We start from the raw sequence: 27,393 nt of genomic DNA, 5'->3' as shown, positions 1-27,393 counted from the left end.
AACCCTTGGCCCTCTAAACCCCAAACCCTTGGCCCCACAGATCCCAAACCCTTGGCTCCATAAAGCCCAAACTCTTCGCCCCACAGACACCAAACCCTCGGCCCTATAACCCCCAAACATTTGGCCCCTCAAACCTCAAGTCCTTGACACCCATAACCCCCAAACCCTTGACACCTCAAACCCCAAGCCCTTGGCCCCACAGACCCCACACATCCATGGTCCCCACCAAGCCCAAGCCCTCGTCCTGCCCCCCAGCACCCTCCGAGGGCCAGGACGGGTTTCTCTCCGAGTGCTCCCTTGAGGCCGCATCCTGCCACTGCAGCATCTCGCCTGCGCGGGGACCTAAATCCCGCTGCCTCACCCCAAAGAACCGGGTGCGGGAAGACAAAGACGGGGTGGGGAAAGAAAAAAAAAAAAGTCAAAATGGGTTTATTTTATAAAAAAAAAAAAAACAAAAAAAAACCAAACAAAATTTGTACAATTTTAGTTCCTCTATGAAAAAAAAAAAACAACCAACCAACCAACCAACCAACAAAACTTCCTACCACGGCCGTACTGCTTCGATCCACTGCAAACTGGGAAAACAAAAAAAACCCAAAAAACAAACACAACCCCAAGCTTTTTATATATTAAAAAACAATTTTACATTTTACAACTTTCTACACGCATGCACAAGGGCTCGGCTCTGCGGGGGGGGGGGGAAAAAAAAAAAAAAATTAAAAAAAAAAATTCCAAACCCCAAAAATGAACCAAAAAGGGTTTATTCTTCTTAAATTCCAAGTGGAACCCCCCCCCACTCCCCCGCCCCGGCCGACCCATCCACTCGCGCTCACTGAAGTCGTTTTTGCAGTAGAACACCCCAAAACGGGCTCCCAGCGGCAGCAGCACGGAGGGAGTCGGGGGGAACACGACACCAAGCGGGTGAAACCCGGGTCCTTCGGCCTCAAAAGGCTGGAAGAGGAGGGGAGCGCAGGCAAGGGATGGAAACTCCTGAAAAACGGAGATTTCCTGGAATTTGGGACCCCACCGGCATCTTAACGTTGCTACTGGTACTCACTGGGGAAGCCCCTCTGGGGTGGCAGACGTGGCCAGCGTGCCGCGGCCCAAGTGGCATCGTGGGGTTGTCGTCCCCCACCCCGCAAACTCACCCCCTCTTTTAGTGCTTAGGACAAAATAAACCAAAATTAAATCCAATCCCAAGTGGAACTTGGCACGAACTTGGAACTCCCCACGATCAAACCAACCCCAATGGCAGCTCCCCATTAAACCACCCCCCCCCCCAGCCATAACCTCCCACCCCCCTGGGACCCCCCCGAGACCCCCGGCCTGGCGTGGCCGGACGACGGGCTCCAGAGGGGGGAAAAAAAAATAAAAAATTAAACAAAAAAAAAAAAAAGAAAATAAATCCATGAGGTATTCGCGACCTTAAACAAAACCAAGGGAAGGCAAAAGCTTTCGCGTCCCCCACGAGGAGCCGGGGGCCACCACGGGCCACCTGCCACCGCGGGACGTTAATTAAGGACCTCATCGAGCCACGAGCCCCTGTCACCCGTGCCAGGAACCCCTCCTTTCGTTCCCCCGCTGGCTCCGGCGCCGGGATCGGACCCCGTGAGACGTTTTAAGCTGCTCTGCCTGCAACCCACGGCGTGGGGAAGCCCCACGGAGATGCTGCCGGGAGACGGGTCACCTCGGGAGCGGGGAAACCGCTTACAAAAAAAAACCCAAACCAACCTTCTGCTTCTCTTAAAAACCCGATTTTCACTTGCTTTTGTTAAGAGCTGAGCGCGGAAACCATCAGCAGAGGGGCGAGGAGGACGTCCCTCCAGCCGGGAGCAGCACCGGTGTCTCGGATGCCGGGGGAGGTTTTCATAGCAGCCACGGATCGCTGAGGTGTTTGCAAAAAATATTCCCAAAACCCCCCCCCCCCCCAATCTCTAGGGTTAAAAACCAGCCCCAGACGGCGGGCAGTGGTTTAAGGCCAGAGCCAGGACAGTTGCCAGGTAGAAAACGGGCACGAGCCGAAGGTCCCTGGGACCGGATGGTGCTCGAAGACGCTGGTGAAGAACATGGAGATTTAGCCCTTGAGTTATGGCACCGAAACGCCGTCTCCTTCCTGGCCGCGCCGCCATCCTCCGCCGGCAGCGCCTTCTGGGGGGATGCTACACGCACCTGGGTTTCGGGGAGGAGGAGGAAGAGGAGGAGGAGGAAGAGGAGCAGGAAGAGGAGGAGGAGGAGGAGGAAGGGGCTCAGCCCACCCCAGCGGGGGCCAAGCCGAGGCGGAGGGCGAGTGGTCACAGGTAGGTGGTGGAGCCGGGCACGGGTGCTGCTCCCCGGCGCCCGCCGCAGTTCTGCCCTCGAGCCGTGGCCTTCCCTGAGCCCCGGCGGAGACTGGGGGGGGGGGTGTGCGCGGAGAGGGTCTCCCCCCCCCTCAACCCCTCTCCATCCCTCTTCAGCTCACACCGAGGTCTCCGACTGCAGCCTCATGACGAACTTGTGCGACTTGGGGTCCACGAACTCCTCCGAGAGCTTGAAGAAAGGGATCTTCTTGGTGCTCACCACGAGGCTGAAGTCCTGGCGCTTCAGCACAAAGACCACCCCGTCTTTCAGGCCGTTGGTCACCGGCTCCTCGCTCACCAGCGTCCACTGCTTGGCCAGCCAGCGGTCCTTGTGGTACTGGATGGTGGGGCCGGCCGTCAGGTACCGCTCAAGGAACGCCTTGGAGGAGGGGAAAAGACACGTGAACGTCACCTTCCTACAGCTCCACCTGGGGTTTTTTGCAGCCTCAAGCTGCTCGGCAGGTCCTGCAGGAAAAACGTCCCCGCGCGGCCGGTTCCCACCACAGTGTGTTGTTCCTTGGGGTTCCACCTGCTTTTCTGGCTCTATCTCCCAACCCTTGTCCTCCTCCCAGGGGGATGCTCTCACACAGTGGGGAAAAAAAAACCCCACCCAAGTCCTCGCCCTCTGGACCAAGCCCTTGGGCAAACCCGTGGACCCCGTCCCACCGCGCTGTGTCCCCCCACGCACCTTTGGCGTCATGTCGTGGGTGATGCAGAACTCGAGGTGCTGCAGGATGCTCTCCATGGTGTGGTAGGGCTGCTGCTTGGTGGTGCGCAGGTACTTCTGCATGGCCCGGGCCATGGAGGCGAAGATGGCCTGAGCCGCCTCCCGCGGGTCCATGATCTCCCGGGGGTTCTTCTGGTCCTCCTCCTGCAGCCGCTTGATGTGGGTGAAGGCTTCTTCCACCGCCACCACCAGCCTGCCGGGGGGAAAGCCAGGGATGTGGCTGCAGAGGGGCAGAGTCCGGCCATGGGCAGGAGATCCCATGGGGCTGGGGGCAGCCAGGAACCCAGCTTCTACCCCAAAACCAGTTTTGGGGAGATCTGGCTGTGCCATGCAACAGCCTGGAGAAGAGAAGGCTCCGCGGAGACCTTGGAGCCCCTTCCAGGCCCTCAAGGGGCTCCAGGAAAGCTGGGGAGGGACTCTGGAGCAGGGAGGGGAGCCATGGGACGAAGGGGAATGGTTTTCCACTGAAGGAGGGGAGATTGAGATTGGATATTAGGGAGAAATTCTTGGCTGTGAGGGGGGTGAGCCCCTGGCCCAGGTTGCCCAGAGAAGCTGTGGCTGCCCCATCCCTGGAGGGGTTCAAGGCCAGGTTGGACGGGGCTTGGAGCGACCTGGGCTGGTGGGAGGTGTCCCTGCCCAGGGCAGGGGGGCGACGGGATGGTCTTCAAGGCCCCTTCCCACCCGAACCAATCCCAAGAGCAGGGACACCCTGTCCCCAGCCCCTCCCAGCACAGCCCAGGTCCTCAGGGGGGTGCTGGCATGGGCACCCCATGGGGGACACGCAGCAATGGGGGCACCCGGTGCCACCCGGAGGTGGTGCCCGCCACCGGCCCCGTACCTGGCGCGGCGTTTCCGCACCCGGCGCTCGTGCTCTGCTTCCTCGTAGTAATACTCGTTGTGGCTGTTGTCGCGCCGCCGGGCGGCCGCCGCGATGACGGCCCGGGACTGGCCCGTGGAGTTGTTCGTCGTGTTTTCTGCCGGGGGGAAATAAAAAAAGGGATGGAGGTTCCAGAGGGGTTGGGGGGGCAGCGGGGTGCCCGATGCTCCCCCTGCCCCACGGAGCCGAGAGCAGCCTCCGGAGAGGAAAACACAGGGATGGGGAAGGGAAGGAAGAGAGAGAACGAGAGGAGATGCCAAGGGAAGGGGAGCTCACCCTCGCCGAGGGAATAGACTTTAAACCCGGACATTTTCTTGGACAGGACGGATTTTGGCAGGTTGAGGAGGGCAGGGTTGTAGACCGGGAAATCGTGGTAATAGTTCTCCAGGATCCAGACGGCCGCTCGCTGGATGCTGTGGGGAGACACAGCCGGGCCCAGGGGGGCACAGAGAGCCGGTTAGCGCCGTGCCGAGGGCAGGGGGGCACACGGAGCGGGGCAGGACCAGGATGGGGGACATGGACCACGCGTGGCACCGCGGGGACGGGTCAGCCCCCCAGCAGCTCCTCCGGCCAGAGCCGGGTGCCGCAGAGGGAAGCGGCGTGGGCACAACGGCTGGTGAACGCACGTGTGCACGTGCACACGCGTGTCTGCGCACACAGGAACGCGCACGGACTCATGTGCGTGCACACGGATGAACTTCACGGTTGGGCTTGACGATCTTAAAAGGTCTTTCCCAACTGAAATGATTCCATGAATACACACACGTCAATGCCCGTGTGCGTACGCACACGCGCACACATCAATGCCCGTGCACATATGTACACGCACACGCACATACGTACGCTCGCACACATGAATTTCACAGTCGGACTTGACGATCTTCAAGGTCCTTTCCAACCTGAATGATTCTAAGACTCTATGAATGGACACACATCATAGAATCACGGAACGGTTCGGGTTCGACGGCTGTACATGTATACACGTGCACACACATGGGCGCGCACGCATCGATGCCCGCGCACATATGCACGTGCGCCGCTGATGAATTTTACGGTTGGACTTGATGATCTTCAAGGTCTTTCCCAACCTAAATGATTCTACGATTCCATGAAGGTACACGCGCGTCAGTGCCCGCGCACGTATGCTCGCGCACACGCACAAAATGCCCGTGCACACACATCAACGCACGTGCACATGCATGAATTTCACGGTTGGACTCGACGATCTTCAAGGTCCTTTCCCACCTAAACCGTTCTGTGATTCTACGAACGCACACGCATCGAGGCCTGTGCACACATGCACGGGCACACACACGCCTGCACGCACGCATATGCATACGAACACAGACGAACGCATACGCACCGATGCCCACGCACTTGTGTACGTGCGCACACAAATTTCACGGTTGGACTTGACGATCTTAGAGGTCTTTTCCAACCTAAACGACTCTACAATTCCAGGAATGTACACGCATCGATGCCCGCGCGCATGCGCACCTGCACACACATCAACGCATGTGCACACGTGTACGTGCACACGCACCACTGCACACGCACACACGTCCGCGCACAAACATGAATTTCGCGGATGGACTCGATGACCTTAAAGGTCCTTTCCCACCTGAATGATTCTCCGATTCATGGCTGGGTTTGAGGACCTTGTAGGTCCTTTCCCACCTAAACGATTCCGTGTTTCTGTGAATGCACAGGCATTAACGCACGTGCACACACAAGAATTTCATGGTTGGACTCGATGATCTCAAACGTCCTTTTCCACCTACACGATTCTCTGATCATGGTTGGATTTGACAATCTCAAAGGTCCTTTCCCACCTAAACGATTCTATAATTCTACGAATGCACCCGCGTCAACACACGTGCACACATGTACGTGCACACACACGAATTTTACAGTTGGACTTGACAATCTTCAGGTTCCTCTCCAACCTAAATGATTCCCTGATTCATGGCTGGATTTGACAATCTCAAAGGTCCTTTCCCACCTAAAAGATTCTCTGATTCATGGTTGGGCTTAATGATCTCAAAGGCCCTTTCCAACCTAAACGATTCCATGTTTCTGTGAACGCACAGGCATCAATGCATGTGCACACACAGGAATTTCATGGTTGGACTCAACAACCTTAAAGGTCCTTTCCCACCTGAATGATTCTCCAATTCCTGGTTACGTTTGAGGACCTTGTAGGTCCTTTCCCACCTAAACGATTCCGTGTTTCTGTGAATGCACAGGCATCAACGCACATGCACACACAGGAATTTCATGGTTGGATTTGACAATCTCAAAGGTCCTTTCCCACCTAAAAGATTCTCTGATTCATGGTTGGGCTTGATGATCTCAAAGGCCCTTTCCAACCTAAATGATTCCATGTTTCTGTGAATGCACAGGCATCAACGCACGTGCACACACAGGAATTTCATGGTTGGACTTGACAATCTCAAAGGTCCTTTCCCACCTAAAAGATTCACTGATTCATGGTTGGGTTTGACGACCTTAAAGGTCCTTTCCCACCTAAATGATTCTGTAATTCTATGACTGCACAGGCATCAACGCACGTGCACACACGTATGTGCACACACAAGAATTTCACGGTTGGACTTGACAATCTTCAAGGTCCTTTCCCACCTAAACGATTCTCTGATCATGTGTGGGTTTGATGATTTTGAAGGTCCTTTCCCACCTAAATGGTTCTGTAATTCTACGAATGCACTCACATCAATGCCCGTGCACACACGTACGTGCACACACACGAATTTCACGGTTGGACTTGGCAATCTCAAAGGTCCTTTCCCACCTAAAAGATTCTCTGATTCATGGTTGGGTTTGACAATCTTAAAGGTCTTTTCCAACCTAAACGATTCCGCGTTTCTGTGAATGCACAGGCATCAACGCACGTGCACACACAGGAATTTCATGGTTGGACTTGACAATCTCAAGAGTCCTTTCCCACCTACAACGTTCTCTGATCATGGTTGGGTTTGACGACCTTAAAGGTCCTTTCCAACCTAAACAATTCTATAATTCTAGGAATGCACCCGCACCAATGCCCGTGCACATCCGTAGGTGCACCCACACCCCTCGTGCGCACCCACAAACACGTGAAGCTCCTCCCCGCGGCAGCACCCTGGCCCCCAACCCCCCCGTACCTGAGATGGCCGACATTGTAGAAGCGGCTGGCCCCGTCGGCGGAGCGCACGGCCTTGAGGGTGAACTGGGGCTGGAGCTGCCGCAGCTCCAGCAGCACCACCGCCAGGTAGTGCACGAAGAGCAGGGCGTCCACCAGCGAGACGGCGTACTGAACCACCCCCTGGTAGTTACGGTCCCGCGAGTCCAGGATCCGCACGCCGTAGAACAGCCAGTAGGAGACGACGAGGAGGAAGACCAGCACCATGAGCAAGGCTCGGAAGACAAAGACGCGGGGGAAGAAGGCTTTGGGGCGACGGAAGAAGAGAGCCCAGCTGCCCAGCAGGAGGATGAGGAGTTTGAAGGCCACGGAGATGAAGAGCCCTTCGCAGGGCGTCCCGCAGGGCTCCAGCTCCTCCCGCCACAGCAGCTGGGGCAGGAGCATGAAGGCGAGGGGGGTGAGGAAGGCGAGGAGGGCCAGCGCCCCAGCCAGCGAGACGCCCAGGTGCCGGGAGCAGTCCAGGTGGGCGCTGTCCTCCATGTCCTTGGTGATGCGGGTGATGTCATCGTGCGAGATGCTGTGCTCCGACGTCCCCGTCACCACCGTGGTGGTCTCCCCCCAGTTGTCGTCCTGGGGAGGGCGGACGGGAGGGTTAAACAGGGGATCGCACTGCGTCGCGTCCCCCCCCCTCCCATCCACAGCACCCTGGGGGGCTACCGGCCCTGCCGGACCCCCGCCCACCCCGACCCCACCGTCTCCCATCCACCAAACCTCCAAGCCCGGTGCGCTGCCCGGTGCCATCACCCCCATTTAGACGGTGCCTGGGACACGCGGCAATTTGGCCGGGACCCTCTAGAAAACCCCCGTCGGTGGCTCCGTGCCGCCGCGCTCCAAACTCTCCGGCACCGGCGCGAGCAGCTTTGGAAATGGGAAGCATCATCCCGCTTCCAGGCAAACCCCCTCATTAGCGGGGCCAGAAGGAACATGCCCGGCCGCCGTCCCAACACACCCCCGCCGCCGCCGCCGCCGCCGGGCGCTGCCTCCTCCCGCGCTGGGTAGGACAAAGTCCCCCATCATCCAGCAGCTCCGAGAGCTCCAGGGATCCCCCACCGCTTCCCAAATCCCCCCTCCTCAAACCAGAGGGGGTGTGGGAATGACTCGGCCCCGCTCGATTCCTTCCCAGTTAAAACAGGGGGGGGTTTCAGGGGAGGGAGAAGACGTTAGACGGAAAACGCCGCCCCGGGTCTGTCCGTCTCTCTGTCCTCTCCCTCAGACCCTCACGTTTTCTTTTCCAGCACTTTGGCATCCCTGGAACTTGAGGTTTTATCCCATTGTATGTTTTTCCCCGCTGAATTACTGCGGGAAAGCCAGCAATTTCATCCCAAACGGCAAAATAAAGCCCCAGCCTGGGCTTTTCCCAAGGGATGCGGAGGGGAAGAGGGTCCAGGAGGACCAGTCCGTATCCCAACCCGGCCCCAGGCGAACCCACGCCGCCATCGGCTCGCTCCGGCCGCGGCTGTACCGAGCAGGCTCAGCCGCCGCAAACCCTGCCGGCGCCGCCGTTTTGGTGGGGGAAGATGAAAAGCGCCAGAGCCGCCCGCGTAGGTGGCTGGGAGACGATTAAAACCGGTCTCCGCGGCGGCCGGAGGAGTGCCGGCACCCAGCGTGGGGGGGTCACAGCGGGACCCCCGTGGGACTGGGACCCCGGGAGCCGGGCTGGGGTTATTCCGCCTCGGCGCGGCCACGCTGGCATTGCCGAGCGAGGGGCTGGAGCCGGAGTGGATCCCCAGGGTGTTTTCCACCCCTGGGCAGCCCGTGCCCACCCCGGGGTGCCGCCACAGCCAGTCCCCTTTCATTTGCCACCCTCCCTCCCCGCCGGCACCGCCGCCAGCCCAGGGCCAGCCCAACCGGCTCAACCGCTCTGCTGGGGAGCAGCGGGCATGCCGGGAGCCCCCGCGCCCCGCCGGCGGCTCCCACCCTCGGCAGCATCCTCGCGGCGGGACGAAGATGCCGACCCCCGTCGCGCCCCACTCACCCTCTCATCCCCCCGCGTGGATTCGTTGTCCAACAAGGGCTCGCCCGGCGCTTGGATGGTCACCGACTTGTCCCCGCGGCTCCCGTCCCGGCTTTTGGAGCGATGCCGGTCCCGCCGGTCCCTGGGAGGCGAGAGAGTGGAGCGGGGTGGGTGCACCGGGGCGGCAGCACCCAAGGGAACCCCCCCCCACCTCGGGCACACACCCACCCCCTCCTCACCTGTGCTTGCGGGAGCTGCGGGAATGCCCGGATTTGTAGGAATATCCCGAGTATTGCGACTCATTGTCCATGGTGTCGGAGCGCCGGGGCTTGTGCCGCTCCACGCCGAGGGGCTTGGCTCTCCCCGGCCCTGGGACGGCGGCCAGGGCCTCCTTCAGGGGGGGCTTCTTCAGGCCCAGGGGCACCTTCAAGAAGTCGACCGTCACCTTGAGGGACTCTATTTTGATCACCTGGTTGGGCTCGTCTCAGGAGAAAACGGCTCGCCCGCCTGCGGAGGCCAAGGGAAGGCTCAGCGGCAATGCCCCCGGGGGTCCCGGCCACCGGCAAGCATCCCCTCGCCCCCATCCCCTGCACCACCACAGCTCCATCCCCGGTGCCAAACGGGGACAGGAGTCCAGCAGGGAAAGGGAATTTGGGTCACTTTCGATCTTTTCCCATGCCCAAGCTGTGTCGGGGACGGCCACCTTCCCCTTTATTAACGATACTCCACAATTAGCTCCTGTTTTGGGGGATTTACACTTTAGTTAATATCACGATCGTTATTTTAACTGCCAAAAGTGTGCCTAGGGTGGGGGCCAACAAAATAAGGAATGAATAATCGGGCGCAGGCAACGTTTCAGGCCAATCTCGCAGCTCGGGGGCTCTGCCCGGACACGTTTCCCAGCGCGGAGCTGGGATCTCAGCCCCGGTTTTTCCAGGAGCTGGGATCTCAGCCCCGTTTTTTCCAGGACCATCCACGGCTTTGCACCGGCTCCGGGGCTGGGGAGAGCTCGGAGCTGTTGGGGGAAACCGGGGGGACTCCCGGGCTGCCGGGAGCCAGCATGGCGGCTGCGAGGATGGGACCACTGGCCACCCCAGGGGACTGGTCCACCACGGCACGGCTGGCTGGGAGCCCCGCGCTGACTCACGGCTGCCACGTCGTTATTAGCCAACCCCAAACTCCCATTCCAGCCGTTTGTAGGCACAGGGGGATATAAATACACAAACGCGCGCGCGACACCCACCTACGCCGGCTTCTCTCTGCCGGGGTGGGAAAAGAACGCCCTGCGTACACCCCAGCCCGGCAGCACGCGGCGCCGGCACCGCGGGGAAAAGGCTCAGGGATGCGGGCAGGAACCGGGGTCTGCGTCGCTGGTCTGCCGGGGTCCCGGTCCCAGTCACCCCATTTTTGGGGGGCTTTTGGGGGCTCCCAAGCCGCTCGCAGCCCCCAGTGCTGGGTCTGTGACCCCACCAGGGAGGGGACCCAGCGGGGACATCAGGCTGCCTGACCCCCACCGGGGGATGCCGGACCCCGTCGGAGGGGTCCTGCCAAATCCTGCTGCCCTCCCCCTAAGGGTGCTGGGGGGCTGTGGGCGTGAGGCATCCCCCAGAGCCCCAACCCCCCTTCCCAGCCAGCCCCGCATGCCGGGGGGGGCCGTGCCGGCTGTGTTTGGGGGTGGGCCCGTGCCGGGTTACCACGGAAATGCCATTTCAACCAAATAAAACCCAAATGTCTTTTGGCCTCTTTTGCAAGGAGGGGGGAGATGGGGTCGAGGAGGCAAAAAGGGAGGGATTGGGGGGGGGGGATCCTTTTGTCCCAGATGCTGGATGCTCACACATTTATCACTATGGAAACAAAAGCCCCCCCCCACGCCGGTTGTCTAGGAGATGGCAACAGGGGCCCGGAGCTCGTCCCGGCATCCCCAGCGAGCGATGGGGGAAGGGGCTGGGAGAGAAAGGACCCCCCTGTGTCCGTCCCCCCCCCAGTCTCAAACCTCCTGCCAGCCCCCCTTTTCTGGGCTTTGTTTGCCAGCAGCGATCAGGTTTCTGCTGGGAACAATGCGGCCGCCTCCATCGGGGGGCCGAGGACCGGCTTGTCCCCAGTCTGGCCCATTAAAACCATTAAGAGGTTGATACTGGGGCAGGGGATGGATGCTGGGAGCGGGGGGACGGGACTCACCGGCGGGGCGGCGTGGGACGTGGGGGCGAGGCGGCTGCAGGCGGGTGTTGTCCCCCGTCCCAGCGGTCACCGAGGCACTTGGGGCATCCTGAGCCTCCGGCGGGGACGGCATCCAGCTGGCTGGAACCGGAGGGGGGCCGAGCATGGGGGGCTGCTCACGGGACGGGCGGCAGCGCCGAGGGTCCGCGGTCGAGCTGGGGGAAGGAAGAGAGGAGGAAATCAGGAGCCGAGCATCGCTGCCGCGCACCGATGCTCCGTGGCATTCCCCTCCCCGGGGACGGGGACCAGGCGTGTGCCGTGGCAGCCACCCAGCCACGTGTTTGGGGGAGTCACGGCGCGTCACGGCTGGCACCGCCAGTCAAAGTCCTTGTCCTGCGGGTCACCCACCCCAGTGGCCTTTGGGGGCATCTGCTCCATGAGAGCCCCTCACTTGGCCGTGACCCCCGGCGAGCACCCGAGACGAGCGATGGCCAGGGGAGGAAGGCAAGTGCTGGTCGGATGCCACCACAGCCCAAAACACACCCTGGCGTCGCCTCCACGCCACATCGGCACCCTGTCCCACACGCCAGCACCGCGTGGGTGCTGGATACGACCCTCCCGAGGTGTCCGGAGCCAGGCTGAACACCGTCTCCGCATCCCCCTGGCTCCTTCGCCTGCAGAGGCGAGGCCGATTTATCACCCAAAATCAAGACTTCTTTTTTTTTCAGCAATTCAAGGCTCCAGCCCGTGGATTTAACGCTCCTCGGTCACCACAATCCCGCGGCCAGTAGCCACACTTCAAGTTCGTCCCCAAGCCAGGGGACAGCCGCACCGGGGGCATGGGGACCCCCAAGCTGCCAATACAGCCTATGAGGACCCTCCGTCTTGCCCAAAATGGCCCAACTTTCTCCCCAGGAAAGGCTGGGGGTGGGAAAAAACCCTCCACCCAGCAGTTTTCCAAGGTTAATTTATAAATCAAGCAGCCATCCCGCAGGTCGCTGGAGCCAGGAGCTCCTCATCCTCCTGTCCTGTGGCCGCCCCGGTGCCGGTGGAGCAACTTGGGGAAGAAAGGGAATATTTTTTCATTTGATGGTTTGCCCAGCAGAGTGGGGAAAGCCGGTTCGGCAGCACGAGGCGCTCGGGCTGGAAATGGATGATGCCTCGGCTCCAGGAGGAGAAGCCGCTTCGCCTCCTTCCCGAGCCCGTGGAGATGCTGAGCGAGCGCCGAGGGCTGGGAGCGAGTGCCAGCCCCATGCAAACGAGGAGGAAAACTCACATTTTTAATAGCGAGGTGATTAACCACCAGAACTAACTCCCCAGGGGGGAGGAGAGGATTTGCCATTTCTTGACATCTTCAAGTCCAGACTGGATGGCTTCTCGGGAGGATGCTGGAGCACATCACAGGGTTCAAAGCCGCCAGAGCTCGGCTGGGGCTTCGGGGCGGTCAGAAAACCGTCTCTCCTGCCTTTGAGTCCATGAACCTCAAACACAAACCAGCTTTCGCATTCAAATGCCCCCCCCCGCCCCTCCTCCGAAAAAATAAATTTAAAAAAAAATTAGATCCAAGCGTTTCTAGATGAGAAAGCTTTCTTATTTCAAACAGCTCTGGGGCAAATCCTGAGAGGGGAATCCTCTCCTCCCATCCCCTCGGACCAGGCAGCTCAGACCCACGCTGTGTGGTTCTCTCCCCGGCTTTATTCAGAGCCGAGACCTCGTGTGAGCCGGGCACCACGTTTTCCGAAGGAAAAACCCGCTTTCGGTAAAGGGCGGAGGGAGAAACCGGCGCCTGAACAACTTCTCTCCCGGCCCAGAGGGTTGGGATTACACCGGCTCAGCGAGCGCCCACCCGCTCCCGCGCCAGATTTACGCCAGCGGTGCACTTTTCCCCAGCATCTGCCCATCGCGATCAATTAAATAACCCCCAGCGTTAAGTCAGGAGGCTCTAATGTGGTTTACGAGGGGTGCGAAGGCAGCCCTTCGCGCACCGGCGACAGCAAGCAGGAGCAGAAGGAAAACATCAGCCACACCTGGGCAGGTGTTTCCCTGCCAGACCCAACAAGCATCGCGGCAACCGGGAAACTGAGTCAGGGAGCGGGCTCAGGAGGAACCCCGGGGCCCTGGATTCCTCCAGGACTCCACCGTGGTTTAGAATCACGGAACGGTTTGGGTGGGAAGGGACCTTGAAGGCCATCTCGTCCCACCCAGGGACACCTCCCACCAGAGCAGGTTGCTCCAAGCCCAACCTGGCCTTGAACCCCTCCAGGGATGGGGCAACCACAGCTTTTCTGGGCAAGCTCTCCATGTTTATCCTGCTGACAAGCCCGGGAGGGCTGGAAGCACGGCTCTGCCCGTGGCGGAGATGGGGAAACTGAGGCAGGCCGCAAGCCGGAGCCCACAGCTGTTTGCGGACAAGCAGAAAACGTAACACAAGCCTCAGCCCTGCCTCACACCGTCATTTTGGGGCCGTCCTCCCCCCAGCGAGGTTGGCCCAGGGACCCCCGAGCAGCGATGCTGACGGTGGGGATGCCGCCAAAACGCCTCCCAGACGGTCCTGGGAACGGGGGGCACCTCCCAGCCCCGTCCCGCGGCTCCCCCGAGCCCGACGCCCGGCACATTTGCTTGCTTGGCTACACAAACACGCCTTGCTGCCTCCGCACAATAGCCGCCTTCCCCGGCCGGCTACCACCGCGCTCCCCCGCCGGCCACCGGCCCCCCGAGCCCCGCTGCCGAGCGGGAGGCGGTGGGGAAGGCGGGGGACACACAGCAATGACGGTATTTCACACACGCACCCCACGAAAGAGGCTGCCAGCGCCACGGGCGACCCACAAAGAGCAGAAGGTGCGTGCATGGCCAGGAAACCCCCCCACGGGTGCTCCTGCTTGGGTTGGGGGGGAAACAGGCTCCCCCGGCAGGAGTTGGGGGGTCAAAGCAGACCCTCCCCCCCGCCACGTCTATTCAGGCCGTGCATCATCTACTGAGGAGATGGGGAGAGGCCACCAAGCCAATTCGCTGCCCCCCATCCGTTTGCAAACCCTCTGCAGAAGCACAAACACCCCCAGTTCCCCCCCCCCTCCTCATCCAGCCCCACATCTCATCGAAGCTGAGGCTTCACAGCAAGCTCATCCCTCCAGCCAGAGGCTCCTCCGCTCCCTTCCGTGACCGAGTCCCCCCAATTCCAGGCTGGGAAAGCCCCTCCCCTGCCATCGCTCCATCCCCAGGAGATGCCACCGCTGGGAGGAATCCACAAACTTCCATCTTTTCGGTCCGTTGGCACGACCGGGCGCTTGAGAGGGACGCGGGAAAGGCCCATGGGGAGCCCGAGTGGCTTAATCCAACTCCCCCATGGGGTCTCATTCTGCTCTCAAATTGCTCAGCGTCAGCTTGGATGCAGAAGGTTTAATATCCCTTCCAAACTGCCAGCATTAATTACGATCACTCAGGATTGTTACAATATCCACGGGAACGTCCAGTCCCTCCAGCGCTCGGTGCCCACCAAGGTTCCTCCGGCGGGGAAAGTCCCACTGCGCGGCTACGGGACAAAGCCCGACCTTTCTCCCGGCATTTCAATCCCGTGGCGTGTCCGGGAGCGACGGAGGTGGCAGCCGTGGCGGGGATGCGGGTAAAAATGCCTGCACCGGGTAAAAATGCCTGCACCGAGATCTAGAACCAGAGGGAGAAAAGAAAAAAAAACAAAAAAAGTACAAAAACCCCAGGGATTTGCATGAGAACAGGGCTCGGAGCAAAGAGAAAGGGATTTGCATTGCAAAAGGTGCTGGCACCACCGAGGGATCCTAACTGGGGCTCCCAGTTGTCCACTGGCAGCTTACCTGCTCCGTCTCACCCTTCCTGAGGGGCTCAGCCTGCACCCCACGTCCTCGCAGCCCCCGCGGGGACGCGTGTCCCCCCCAGCTCGTGGGGAGACGAGCGGTGCCTTCGTCCTCACGGTTCCTCAATGGCGGGTCCAGGTGGGATGGGTGGGATGGCACCATCTCCAGGTGGGATGGCACCGGGATGCCCAGCACGTGGCCAACAAGATGCCACAGCTGCCAGGTCTACCCTGCTCCTGCCCAAATCCCATCCCCCCCCTCCCCTCCTGCTCCCACCGCCCCTCCAGGTGGCACCTCCGGGTGGGATGGCGGCGTGAGGTGACAAACCTACGGTCACCCTGGGGCACAGGGGGACGCAAACGCCGGCAGCCCAGGCTGCTCCTCCGGTGGCCATGAGCACCCGGGTGGGTGCGCAGGATGCGGGGACAGGGTGAGCCGAGGCGGCGCAGGGGCCCGACGCTTGTTATTTTGATGTCGGCGCTTCTCCAAGAGCATCGTCCCCAGGGTGCCGCAGTGACACCCCAAAAGGCGGGTTTCCTACCCCAAAAAGGACACCCGCAGCGTAAATGACGGCGCTTTTCCATCGATGGTAGCTCTGCTCCATCAGCTCCCGGTGCCTAACACTTAACCCGAGTAAATCCTGCCGGGCTGCGTCGGGCAGACAGCATCATCCACCTCTCAGAGTCTGGAAAAGCAGCGTGGAGCCGGGATCATCTGGATCCTGGCAAGGAGCAAGCGACCGTGCTCACCCACTGACCGCCGCGCTCGAGGTGGCGAACACCTTTGGGAGGGGACGAGGGAAGAAAAAAATCCCCCTGGCGTGGGGTCCGGCTTTGGTGGCCGGCACCGCCACCCCCGTGCCACGCTGCCCGCGGGGCCGGGCACTCACATGAGGACAGCCAGGGAGGTGGTTTCCTCCCAACGCCCCTTCCCAAGCATCCCGTCTGGACAATAAAAACCACAAAGCATCTGCCCCGCAGAAAACAGACCCGAAAATCTAAAATTAATTTGAGACTGAAGACCCAAGGCTGGTTCGGCCCTGCCCGACGCCGGGGTGATGGGCTCCCTGCCTCCCCCCACGCCCCCTTCGGCCCCATTGTCTGCGAGCGGATGAAAACAAGAAAACCCCATTTGACGATTCCAATGGCCGAAGGGAGCCCAGAAGGGACGCGGGGACGGGCAGCCGGTGTCCCCCAGCCCCGCGCCCATCCTCGGGGCCGTCCCCACGGGCCCCAGCGACCCCGCAACCCTCCAACGCCCACCCCAGGGTCCCACAGCCGGGTGAGGAGCCACGGCCGGCCCCAATCAAGCTGTCTGCTAATTAAATCAGCCGGTCTCCTCCTGAGCTTCCCCCCCCCCACCCCCCCAGCACAAAGACAGCGTAAATACACAGGAGAAGCCGGGCTGCGAGATCGCGTCTGACTCAGGCTGCCTCGGAGCCCGGTCCCAGCACAATCCCCAATTGCTGTGATTAAGCAACAGCCATCCCCAGAGGCTCCGTGAAGATAATATTTAATTCTTCTTCTTTTTTTTTTTTTTTTTTTTTTTTTTTTTTAAACCTCCGCCTCGGTTATTATCCCAAGGCCTGGAGCAGGGAGCGCGGGGGGGGGGCTGTGTGTGGGGGGGGAAGCAGGCTCTACGCCCTCTCCCAAGGAAATAAAGCCTCTCTCGCCCCAGACGGAGCAGCGGGGCCGATGTCTGAGCTGGGCGCAGGGAACTCCCTCTCGGCTCAGGGCGCCGCGCCAGGAGGGGACCAAGATAAACCGGATCAGAATCCGGCCGGGTCCCCCCCCGGAGGCAGGTAAAGGGGGGTGCTGGCAGGGACGGACCCTGCCCGGCGGGTCCCCCCAGGAGCGCGGGGGGGGCCGTTTTCGCCTCCTTCGTCGTCCCTCAAAACGGCCACCCAGCCCTGGCACCCGGCCACCGGCCCTGGCACCCGTCAGTGCCCACCCTCGTCCCCCCGTTGCCGTCTCACGCCCGCGGCGGGCACAAAGGGCTCGGAGGCCAAGGGCCGGCTGACCGCAGCGGGGCAGCTCGGCCAGTAAACTCCAGTATAAGCGTGCCCACCGAGGGGGAAAGCCACAGGCACCGCTGCCAGGCTGGATGCGACTTGGGGGTGGGGGGGGGACGGGACGCACACGGGACACGACCCAGCCCCACTGCGTCTCCCACCGCGGAGGGTCCCCAGGGCCAGCACAGCCCGGCGAAAAGGCAGCGGGGCATCCTCAGAGCCCCCCCGCCCCCCGCCCCAAATTCCGGCTTATGGGGGGAGATGGGGGGCAAACCCACCGTTCCCCCCACCCCCCCGGGCCACCCCGGCATCTCCCCCCCGCCCCCGTCCCGACCCCCGGCAGCGGGTCTCGCCGAGCGGCCGCTCCCCGCCTGGCTGCGGGCCCAGGAAAGTCCCCGGCTTCCCAGGCCCTTCCAGCGGGGAGGCGCCGAGCCCGGCCCCGCTCCCCCCACCGCGCCCGCCCCGCTCCCCCCGCGCTGCGTGTCCCCCTCCTCCCCAACCCCCCCCACCCCCCCCAAAAAAAAAACCCAACCCCGCACTCACCATCGCCGCCGCACCTTTGTGCGCGTCCCCCCCCCCCGCACCCAAATCCCGGGGCTGCCGCTGGTGCTGCCGCGGCGGCGGCGGCGGAGGAGGAGGAGGAAGAGGAGGAGGAGGCGGAGGAAACCCCGAATCCCAGCGGAGCGCCCCCCCCCCCCCAAACACACACACACCCCCGACCCACCCGTCCCCGTTCGCTCCGCTCCGCCGTCCCACCGGCCCCGCCGCCCCCCCCCCCGCCCCGCCGCTGTTCCCGGCCGCTCCCCCCGCGCCCGCCCATTGTCTCCGCTCCGCGCTCCCGGCGCCCCTCGGGGGCCATTGTCTGAGGGGGGGGGACACACACGGACACCGGCATCCTCCCCCTGTACCTGCAGGTGGGGAGGGGGCACCGCCCGGGGGGGGTCCCGTCCGTGGCGGGGTTGCGTGGGGGGCGGATCTCCCCCGGTCCTCCAGCCGCAGCCCAGGCTTTTGGGATAAGGATGGCGGTGGTTGGGGTGGGGGCCCCCACTGCCTGGGGGTGGGCGTGTGTGTGTGTGTGGGGGGGGCTCGGGGTGAAACCCCACTGGAGTCTCCCCCCCACTTCAGCGGTCGGTGGGGTGATGCAGAGCCCGTGAGGGCGGTCACCGTGCCCCCCCAAGTGCCCCTCTTGTGCCCGGGGGTCGCCGTGGCCCCCAACTGCCCCTCTGTACCTGGGGGTCACCCTGCCCCCCAAGTGCCCCTCTACACCTGGGGGTCACCCTGCCCCCCAAAGTGCCACTGCACCCGGGGGTCACTGTGCCCCCCAGCTGCCCCTCTGCACCCAGGCATGAGCATGGCTGGGTCAGGGGTGCCCCCAAAGGGGCAAAGCCCCTGGGGGTCCCTCTCCTGCTCCCACCCTTGTGCCAGGCTGGGCTGTTTTGGGGTGGGGGCGAGGACGTGTCTGGGAACAAGGGGATCCCTGTGGCCCTTGGGTGCCTCCACCCACAAAAACTGGGTGCATGGCCTAGGTCTGTCCCCTGGGGGGTCTGGATAGGGAGCCCCCCCATGACCCACATGGTAAAGGTGTCCTGGCTTGGCCCAGGAAGGGGTCACAGCACATGGGACCCCCCACCCTCCGCTCCAGCCAGGCTCCTGCTGCCCCGGGCTGGGTGGGGGTACCTGGAAGACCCCCACCCCATCTCCCAGCCCTGCTCCCTAGGGACACACAGGGAACGAGGAGGGATGGGGGGGGGGAACAGGGGACAGCAGCTCAGCACACACCTGCAGACCCCCAGGGAGCTGCTGGGGGGGCGGGTGCTGGAAAGAATAATGAGGCATGATGGGCCTCAGGGCCCAGTGCCTTGGGGCAGCAGCCCCCCCCCTCCTCACCCAGTGGGGCCCGTGGGAAGGAGACTGGCCTTTCACAGGCCACTCGCACCCCCCGGCAGCAGGGGGGGCACTACACATGATTGGGGGGGGGGGGGGGGAGCGGGGGGCAAAGCAGCGCCCCCAACCTGCTCCAGAGGGAGGGATCCCCTCACCCCAGGGGCCAGGGACCCCCACGCAGAGCGCCCAGTAAAACCAGTCCCTGCACTGGAGGAGGCGTGGGTCACCCCCACGCGTGGGGCTGCCAGCGGCGGGGGGAGGGCGCCCCATGCCCGGAACAGCCGGGCCGCGCCGCCGGGCGCTTTATATGAATGAGCGGAGGCTGGGAAAGGGGCGGGGCCCCCTCCCCTCCCCACGCTGCCCAATGGCGTGCGGCGCTCTCCTCTGGGCGCACGTCATTGGCCGGATTTAAATGGCTCGTTTGGCCTCAATGGGGAGAAGGGTTTGGGGTCGGGGGGGGGCGTGATGGGGCAGGGGCAGGGGCAGGGGCAGGGGCAGGGGCAGGGGCAGGGGCAGGGGCAGGGGCAGGGGCAGGGGCAGGGGCAGGGGCAGGTTAATGCTTGGTTTGTCCCAGGCCGGGCTGGGATGGGGGGGAAGGGGTGGGATCCTGCCCCACCTGAGCCCCAGCACAACTCAGCCCACGTATTTTGGGTCCCCTCCCCTCCAGCCTGTGCCCCATAAGCCGAAGCACCCGGCGGGTGGTGGCCGGCATTATCCTCTCCGCAGCGTCCAGAGGTCTGGGCTGAGCTCGGTGAGAGAAGGGAGGAAAAAGCCGGAGCTGTCAGCTGGAGGGCAGAGCTCGGGGGCACCTCTGGGACACCCTGGGTCTGGCCACTTGTTCCTCCTTTTCTTCTTAATTGTGGGTCTTGGCTCTGGTGGAGGAGGCCGTCGAGGAACCATCATTGTGGCTTCTGGCCCAGGGTGCTCCATGCCGTGGTGCCGGTGATGCTTAACCCGCGGTGTGTTTTCCTGCCATCAGTTGGACTCCGTGCTGTAGCTGTCCTGGGGGAGCCCAGCTCCAGCCTGTTCCCAGCTCCAGCCTGTTCCCTGGGACCTGCTCCAGGTCCCTCTCCACCTACGAAACACCAAGGAGACCCCACGCTGCATCCTGCACCAGCCACGGAGCCTTAAAGGGAGGTGGATCCCAGAGCTGGGGGGTCGGTGTCCCCCCTTTTCCCGTGGCTCAATGGGCCATGTGAGTCCCTGGAGCAGCCTTGAGGTCTAACCTTGGGGTTGCAGGAGCTGTGGCCGAGTTTGGGTCCTTGTCACCCAGCAGAGTCGGGTACGGGCCCCCTCTGCTCTCCTCTGCCCTGCCCTCCTCTGCGCCAGCTGCCCTGGGTGTCCTCTCGCTCCTGCTCCGGGAGTGATTAATGGCCCCTCGGAGCTCATTCCTGGCTATCTGAGGTTGCTGGAGCCTCCCTGCCATCTGGGAAGAGCCGCATTGTTCCACCTTGTGATTTACAGGGACGGTCCCCTCCCTCCGCGTCCTGCTCTCGGGACAGAGGAGCCTGCCCGGCTCTGCAAGGTGCCTGTCCCATGTGGGGCACCCGGGATTGGCAGGGTGCTGGGTGCTTCCCACCCATCTCTGGGGAAGAAGGAATCCCCAAAACTGGCTCTGTCCTGCCTTGTTCTTGGAAATGACCTTCTGCAGAGCAGGGAGGACCCAGGGCCCTTGTGAAGTCCTCGAACACCTCCCTGAGCGGAGGGAGGGGACAGTCGTGTCCCTTTCACACCCATCAGACCCCCCTGCAGGGCCACCCCACCACCTTACCTGCTAAGAACCGCACCCCAGACAGATCCCATCGGTCCCAAGGTGTCACAGCTGGGTGTCCCGCTCTGCAGGGAGGGGGGACAGAAGCTCCCGGCATGTAATTCCAGAGATTTGGAGTTGCAGAAAGCAGGGTGGGGGGCACCCAGCCTCTCCCTGCCCCGCCAGGATCTCACCCATCCCCACAGAGGTTTGGGTGCCAGCCCCGGGGGTGGCAAGCGGCCGGCGATGCTGCCAGCCCCTCCTCATCCTGCTGGCCTTCCTCTCCCAGCACCACGCACTGGGGACCATGCCTGAGGGGGAACGCAGGGGTCCCAAACTGCCCACCACCTCTTGCCACGCCGCCGTCCCCAGTCTCCGTCCAGCCGGGCTCTTTATCTCCGGCATGCGATGGCCAGCGCGAGGTAGCCGATGGCTCACGCTCCTTGTCTGGAGGGAAGGGATCGGATCCGTGCTTTATCGAGGGAGACCCTCGGCCCTTTTAGGGCCAGGGCCTGTCTGTCCCCGCCACCCGTCTCTGACCAGGGGACCCTCGTGCTCTAAACCAGGTGTGAAACAGGCATTTACAAGGATGGGTCACGGCGGATGCTTTTGGGAAGGTCCCGCGTGCAGGTGCCGTTTGCCTTTGTCCCTTGCACCGGTCGCAGTCCCAGGAGGGTTTGCAGTGGGTCCCTTCGCAGGGCACAGGGATGGTCCAGGGCCAGGGGGTGCCCAGGCCGGGGAGGGGGATGACGGGGGTCTGGTGTGACCGTCCCCATCCTGGGGACCCAGCAGATGGCACTGCCGCCTCGCGCAGCCGAGCTGGGGACACAGCTGTGGCCCACGGTGGCATTCCCGGGGGACCCAGGGAACGCAAAGGCTGAGACAAGGGGTGTCCTTCCCCCCTTCTCAACCCGGGGCATCACCTCCTGCCCCTTTTTGGGAGAGGAAGGGAGGTGGAAGGGGGCCAGCGGCCAGCCCCACGCCATTGTCCCCAGGGCAGGGACACAGAAATGCCGCGGGGCAGCAGCAGCCGCCGAGCAGTTTCCCATCTGTCTCTTTATCTGCACCTTCACGACTATTTTCCATGGGTATTTTTCCAATGAAAAGCCATTGGGAATTATTCCTCCTGCACAAACCTACCTGCTCACCGGGACCAGCATCATCCAGAAGCCGGGGAAGGGATGGAGAGATGTGGAAGGAGAGAGTGAAGGAAATAGCTGTGGGAACAGAGAAGGAGTTGGGAACCGGCTAGGAAAACGCTCAGGGAGGTAGAGGAGAAGCCGAGCTGCCTGCTCCCCTGCCCGCCCGCCAGCACAAAGAGCCCACGAGGGACCCAATCTGTTGGAGATGACAGCAAGGCCAGAACCAGCATCTAAATTAGCATGAAGTGTTTCCATTGTGCGAGGCACAATGAGGACCATATGTCAGGGCTGGGGCTGGCAGCCGGCGACAACGGGCCCCATGGAGGTTTGGTAGCTGCCACCGCGGAGCTACGGCTGCCCCAACACAATTAGGTCCTCCTGGGGTGCATGCAGCTGGGGGTGGGATGGAGAGGGCCATCCCCAACCAACCTCTGTGGGATGGAGATGGAGGTCCCACACCAACCTCCGTGGGATGGAGATGGAGGTCCCACACCAACCTCCATGGGATGGAGGTCCCACACCAACCTCCATGGGATGGAGGTGGCCATCCAGCATCAACATCCACGGGATGGAGACACCCGTCCTGCTCCAGTCTCTGTGGGATGGAGCCGGCCACCCCCAACCAACCTCCGTGGCATGGAAATGGCCATCCCGAAGAAACCTCTGTGAGATGGAGATGGCTGTCCCACACAAACCTCCATGGGCTGGAGACACCTGTCTCGCACCAACCTCCATGGGCTGGAGCCGGCCGGAGGGGTTGGGAGCAGAGCTGGGTCTGGAGGCAGGCACCAAAGACACGGCGCATCCCAGGGGATGAACACCAGGGAGAAACCCCTGAGCTGGGACAAAAAGGGCACTGAGGTCCCCCCCGGTCCACTGCCGTGCCCCACCAGCCGCTCTTGCCCCTGCAGCCCGATGGGGTGCAGCGCCGCCCCGCTTGCTTCCCCCGCTCCCCCCCCCCCGATGTTCGTTATTTCCCCTCTGACGCGTCTGCGCTGCGCTGAGCTGCAGCCGAGGCCAATTGATTATATGAAGAAATTTGGAGCCAGTCGGGGAACAGCTGCAACCTGCCCCCGGGGACGCGCAGGAGCCGCGCAGACAAAGGAGAAGACCCGCAAACTTGCTTCCCTGCGGAGCTCGGGGTGGGCCGGGGCTGCGGGGACAGCGCTGGGGGGACACGGAGAAGGGGACACGGAGAAGGGGACCTCGCGAGGTGCACAGTCGAGTGATGGTTGACATGGGAGTAGGGGCCGCAGGGATTTCCCAGGGGTGCGCAGGGGAGAGAAGGTGGTTTACTGGGGGCGTTGGGAGATGCTGGTGGCCGGAGCAGATGTCCTTGTCCCTCTGCTGTCACCAGAGGGACTGGGCCATTTGGGGATGGGGCTTGGAGCAACCGGGTCCGGTGGGACACTAGTGGGTCTGGGTCCAGCGGGAGGCGTCCCTGCCCAGGGCACGGGAGGGGACGAGATGCTCCTTAAAGTCCCTTCCCACCCAAACCAATCTGGGATGTTTCCAGCAGACACAAGCTGGGCTCAAAGATTTTTTTTTTTTTTTTTAAAAAAAAAAAAAAGGGAAGAAAAAGGGGAGCCGGGCACTCCAAGTTCAAGATCTCTCTTTTGCTGGCAGTTTAATTATTTATTTCCCCCTCCCCGACTTCCTTGTGAACTCAGAAATAATAAATCCTCGCACAGTCTGAAGAGCCAAGACAAACACACGCTGGGGCACACCGCGTACGGGGGGGGGGCGGTTGCTTTTCCGCCGTGGTCATTATTATTATTTCATTCGTTCGTTCGTTTGTTTTCTAGTTTTCCTTTCCCCAAAAGTGCACAACACAGCAAATAAATAATAACATTTCTCAATAAATTAATTCAATAAATATCCTCGTGGCACAGAGAGGTGGCTGGTGAGTGGAGGGGGGGGAAGGGGGGGGGCTGCCCTGCTCTGCTTTTGCTCTGCCGCTGCCCCCCAGTGATGGGGGGGGGGGCTGGGGGTCCCCTGCTCCGGTCCTGGGGGATCCCACGTTTCCCAGTGAGACGGAGGTAGCGATGGATCTCCCTAGTTTTATTGGGAGGGGGAAGATGAGGTCCGGAGCTGGGTGACGCTGGGGGCTGGGGGCAGAGATAGGGCTGGGATGGACATGGGAGGGCAGGGATGGAGCTGGGGGGTCTGGGATGGACATGGGAGGGCAGGGATGGAGCTGGGAGGGCTGGGATGGACATGGGAGGGCAGGGATGGAGCTGGGATGGAGCTGGGAGGGCAGGGATGGACATGGGAGGGCAGGGATGGAGCTGGGATGGAGCTAGGAGGGCTGGGATGGACATGGGAGGGCAGGGATGGAGCTGGGATGGAGCTGGGAGGGCTGGGATGGACATGGGAGGGCAGGGATGGAGCTGGGATGGAGCTGGGAGGGCTGGGATGGAGACAGGAGGGCTGGGATGGAGACGGGAGGACTGGGATGGACATGGGATGGAGCTGGGAGGGCTGGGATGGAGACAGGAGGGCTGGGATGGAGACGGGAGGACTGGGATGGACATGGGATGGAGCTGGGAGGGCTGGGATGGAGACGGGAGGACTGGGAGACCCTGGGAAGCCCAGCTGAGGCTCGGACACCCGGCACGGGCAGCGGCCAACACCTCGGGAAAGCAAAAGGCAGAGGGGGGGTGGGACACTGGGACCCCCTTCTCCGGCTGCGGGGGTTCGCCGGCATTGGCAGGATGCGGCGCGGAGCCTCTCGCCACCACCGTCCCAGCTCTGGAGCAGCGAAGTCCATCTCTCCCAGTGCCCAACCCGCGGGACGGACCATCGCCTTGTCTCCCGATGAGGCTCAGCCCCAGCCCGTTCCCCATGGCTCTGCTCCGGGCCCGGAGCGTTGGCTCCAAGCACATCCAGTGGTTTCTGCCTGGTCCTGGTGTCCCCCCCCCCACCCTGGGCTCTGCTTCTGCTCTTGCCACCGCCAGTGCAAACTGAACTCTTCAGACAAATAAACACCCATAAAACGAAGCAAAACATTCACTCGTGCAATGAGTTTCACCCAGCCTCAGCCTTGCTGGAGGAGAGGCTGCTCAGCTCTGCTTTCCCCTCCCGCTCCCCTCCCAGTCCCAAAGTGCTGACCCGTGGTATGGGGGGGGGAGGGGGGGGGGGCAGGGAGAGCGCCGGCTGCTGGAAGGGGCTGCACAGGGGCCATGTCTGCTTCCCCCCCAACCCATTCCGACCCCGCCACCCTGCCAGCCACGGGTAAAGTGCAGTTTACCCCAGCAGAGCCCGTGCTGTGAAACGTCACGCTGCACCAGCACCATACTGGTGTAAACGGGGGAAGGAGGGGGGGGGCTGTGGCACCCCGGGGTGCGTCCTCTTTGTACATGAGCCCCGGCAGCACCAGGGGGGACACAACGCTGTGGAAGCCGGGTGTCGGTGTCCCCCCCCATGCTGGGGTATGTGCCACCCTTGTGTCCCCACTCGAGCCTTTTTCACCAGGAGAACCCAGCTGGGGGGGGACAGAGGAGGAGTGGGGGGGTGAAGCGCTGCCAGGCGGGTGCCCCAGGGTGGTCACGGCCGTCGGTGTCACTGGGGAGGGTTTCACACTCATTGTCCACTAGTGCAAAGAGGGGTCGGGCAGCAAAGCCTGGGGAACAGAGCGCTGAGGTTCGGGGTGACCAGCAACGGAGGGGCTCGGGCACGCCCCGGGGGCTGCCCCAGCCTGGCACGGGAGTGGGGCCGGCGCCCGTGAGCGAGCACCGTCTCTGGAACCCGCCGCTGCCGTCCATGGAGAGCGTGGCCGGGTCCTGCCAGCTCCGCACCGCCCTTGGTGCTTTCTTGCGGGGGGCCAAAAGCCCGGGCAAGCGCAGAAGAGCCACTCTGTGCCCAAGGATGCTCCCGGGCTCTGCTCCCTCTGCCGAGAGGATGCTCCCGACGTGGGCCTTGAGGTGCCCAGCACGACGGCAGGGGCAGAGCAGGGGCAAAGAGACAAAAGGCCCAGCCTGGCCGGGCTGGGGGAGCGGCTGGTGGCAGAAGGTGCAGACAGACGGACGCACAGACAAGCCCCCGGGGGCTGCTTGGTGCTGCAGGGCTTCCCAGGTCCATTTTTGGGGGAGGCTCATAGAAAAGAGGTGACGCCCAGACAGAACTTGGGCTCAGCGGCTCCTCTTGTGGGTCAGGACGGGGCGGATGGACTGAGGGATGCGGGCTTGGGATCCCGTAGGATCAGGAGGAGGACGAGCGGGATGCGCAGCAGAAGGAAGGACAGAAGTCGGGAGCATCCACGGGCAGCAGATCCAGCAGGACGGACAGATGGCTGATGGACCAAACATCCAACCTGAACTCCGGCGGGATGGAAAGACAGACGGACGCGGGCTTGGCGGCGGGGAGATAGTTCAGACAGGGGGTAGAGCAGACAGCCGGGGGCTCGGTCCATTTGAAGAGACGGATGGACGCAGGCACAGCATTTCGGATGGCCGACACGCGGTTCAGGTCGTGGACGGACAGACGGACCCGAGCTCTCGGTCAGGTAGGAGATGTGGCAGAGACAGACAGCCGGACGGCGGGCGGGCGGCTCAGACGTCCAGCACGTGGTTCAGGTAGGAGATGTAGCAGATGGCCAGGCGCAGGATCTCGATCTTGGAGAGCTTCTTGTCGGGCGGCAGGGTGGGCAGCAGCTTCCGCAGCTCGGCGAAGGCCATGTTGAAGGCTTCGACGCGGATGCGCTCCCGCGTGGCGTGGGCTGTCCGGTATTTGGCCGTGGCGCGGCGCCGGCGCCGACGTTCCTCCCGACTCAGGTGCTGCAGGTCTTTCTTCACGGCCTCACCTGCTTCGGCTACCCGGGACTGGGCGCACAAGCCGACGCCGCCGGCGTCCTCCGGGCCGCCCGCGCGGCCGCAGTCGCTGAAGACGGATTCGGACTCGGAGTGTGTCGGGGGCAGGTCGATGTCGGTCTGGTCCGAATTGAGCATCATCTTGGCAGAAGAGGGGTGGGCAGAGGGACGGGGGGTTCAGGAGGACAGACCGAGCTGGGCACGACGCCGAAGCAAAACTCTATTTTAAAGAGGTCTCCAGCTCACGACGAGGTTATTCTCCTCCTCTTCCTCCTCATCACACACGGCCTCCGCAAGGGGATTTCAAAATTTTCCCTTTTCCCTGGAGAATTCCTTGGGCGGGTGACAGCTTTCACCACAAATAGCGGAAGAAAGACAGCAGGATGCATATAAAATAAATACAATAAAGAAATTAATATCCTCCGTGCGTCCCTGCGCAGGGAGACTGCCGGCTCTTCCCCGCAGCCGTGGCAGGATCCAGTTTCGGAGCCGTCAGGTGTCGGAGTCGTTCCGTGCACTCTAGAAAAGAGAAGGAGAGGGGCTCTCAGTGCCCCCCCGGCTCCCGGAGAGCAGGGTGCTGGGCTCCGGCCGGGACAGGGCTCAATCCGTCCCCTCCTGGCTGGGACGGGGCTCCGGGTCCCCGGAGCGGAGGGGGAGCCGGCGGGGTGGCTGCGGGAGAAGGTAGATGCCATTTCTCCGGGCTCTCCGGAGGGATGACAGG

At 62.5% G+C, this 27,393-nt stretch overlaps 2 protein-coding genes across 3 annotated transcripts; both read right to left on the bottom strand.

Moving 5' to 3' along the window:
- Positions 1-601: 601 nt before the first annotated feature.
- On the bottom strand, positions 602-17,864 carry VANGL2 (VANGL planar cell polarity protein 2). Of its 2 annotated transcripts, none has more exons than XM_074566821.1 (9): positions 17,813-17,864; positions 11,272-11,465; positions 9,333-9,600; positions 9,115-9,235; positions 7,102-7,709; positions 4,217-4,353; positions 3,902-4,037; positions 3,025-3,256; positions 602-2,715 (listed from the first exon to the last, which is right to left on the bottom strand). In XM_074566821.1, exons 3-9 carry the CDS (start codon positions 9,401-9,403, stop codon positions 2,455-2,457), a joined length of 1,566 nt encoding a protein of 521 aa, XP_074422922.1. In that variant the 5' UTR covers positions 9,404-9,600; positions 11,272-11,465; positions 17,813-17,864; the 3' UTR covers positions 602-2,454. The 2 variants fall into 2 exon arrangements, with proteins under 2 accessions (XP_074422922.1, XP_074422923.1); XM_074566822.1 differs by lacking the exon at positions 17,813-17,864 and adding an exon at positions 17,632-17,716.
- An 8,550-nt stretch (positions 17,865-26,414) lies between these two features.
- Positions 26,415-27,169, bottom strand: NHLH1 (nescient helix-loop-helix 1). The gene has a single exon (XM_074566799.1). It carries the CDS (start codon positions 26,811-26,813, stop codon positions 26,415-26,417), a length of 399 nt encoding a protein of 132 aa, XP_074422900.1. The 5' UTR covers positions 26,814-27,169.
- Between the last annotated feature and the right edge of the window lie 224 nt (positions 27,170-27,393).

Source organism: Larus michahellis, chromosome 24 (genome assembly GCF_964199755.1).
Source record: "Larus michahellis chromosome 24, bLarMic1.1, whole genome shotgun sequence".
In the NCBI taxonomy this organism is placed as follows: Eukaryota; Metazoa; Chordata; class Aves; order Charadriiformes; family Laridae; genus Larus; species Larus michahellis.
This window is presented reverse-complemented; position numbering and strand designations above follow the sequence as displayed.

Excerpts from the sequence above, each read along its gene's own strand:
- VANGL2 (XM_074566821.1), bottom strand. The coding sequence starts at position 9,403 with ATGGACAATGAGTCGCAATACTCGGGATATTCCTACAAATCCGGGCAT. Across the intron at positions 9,236-9,332 it reads CGCAGCTCCCGCAAGCACAG|GGACCGGCGGGACCGGCATC; the intron begins GTGAGGAGGGGG and ends CTCGCCTCCCAG. Across the intron at positions 3,257-3,901 it reads GTGCGGAAACGCCGCGCCAG|GCTGGTGGTGGCGGTGGAAG; the intron begins GTACGGGGCCGG and ends TCCCCCCGGCAG.
- NHLH1 (XM_074566799.1), bottom strand. The coding sequence starts at position 26,813 with ATGATGCTCAATTCGGACCAGACCGACATCGACCTGCCCCCGACACAC.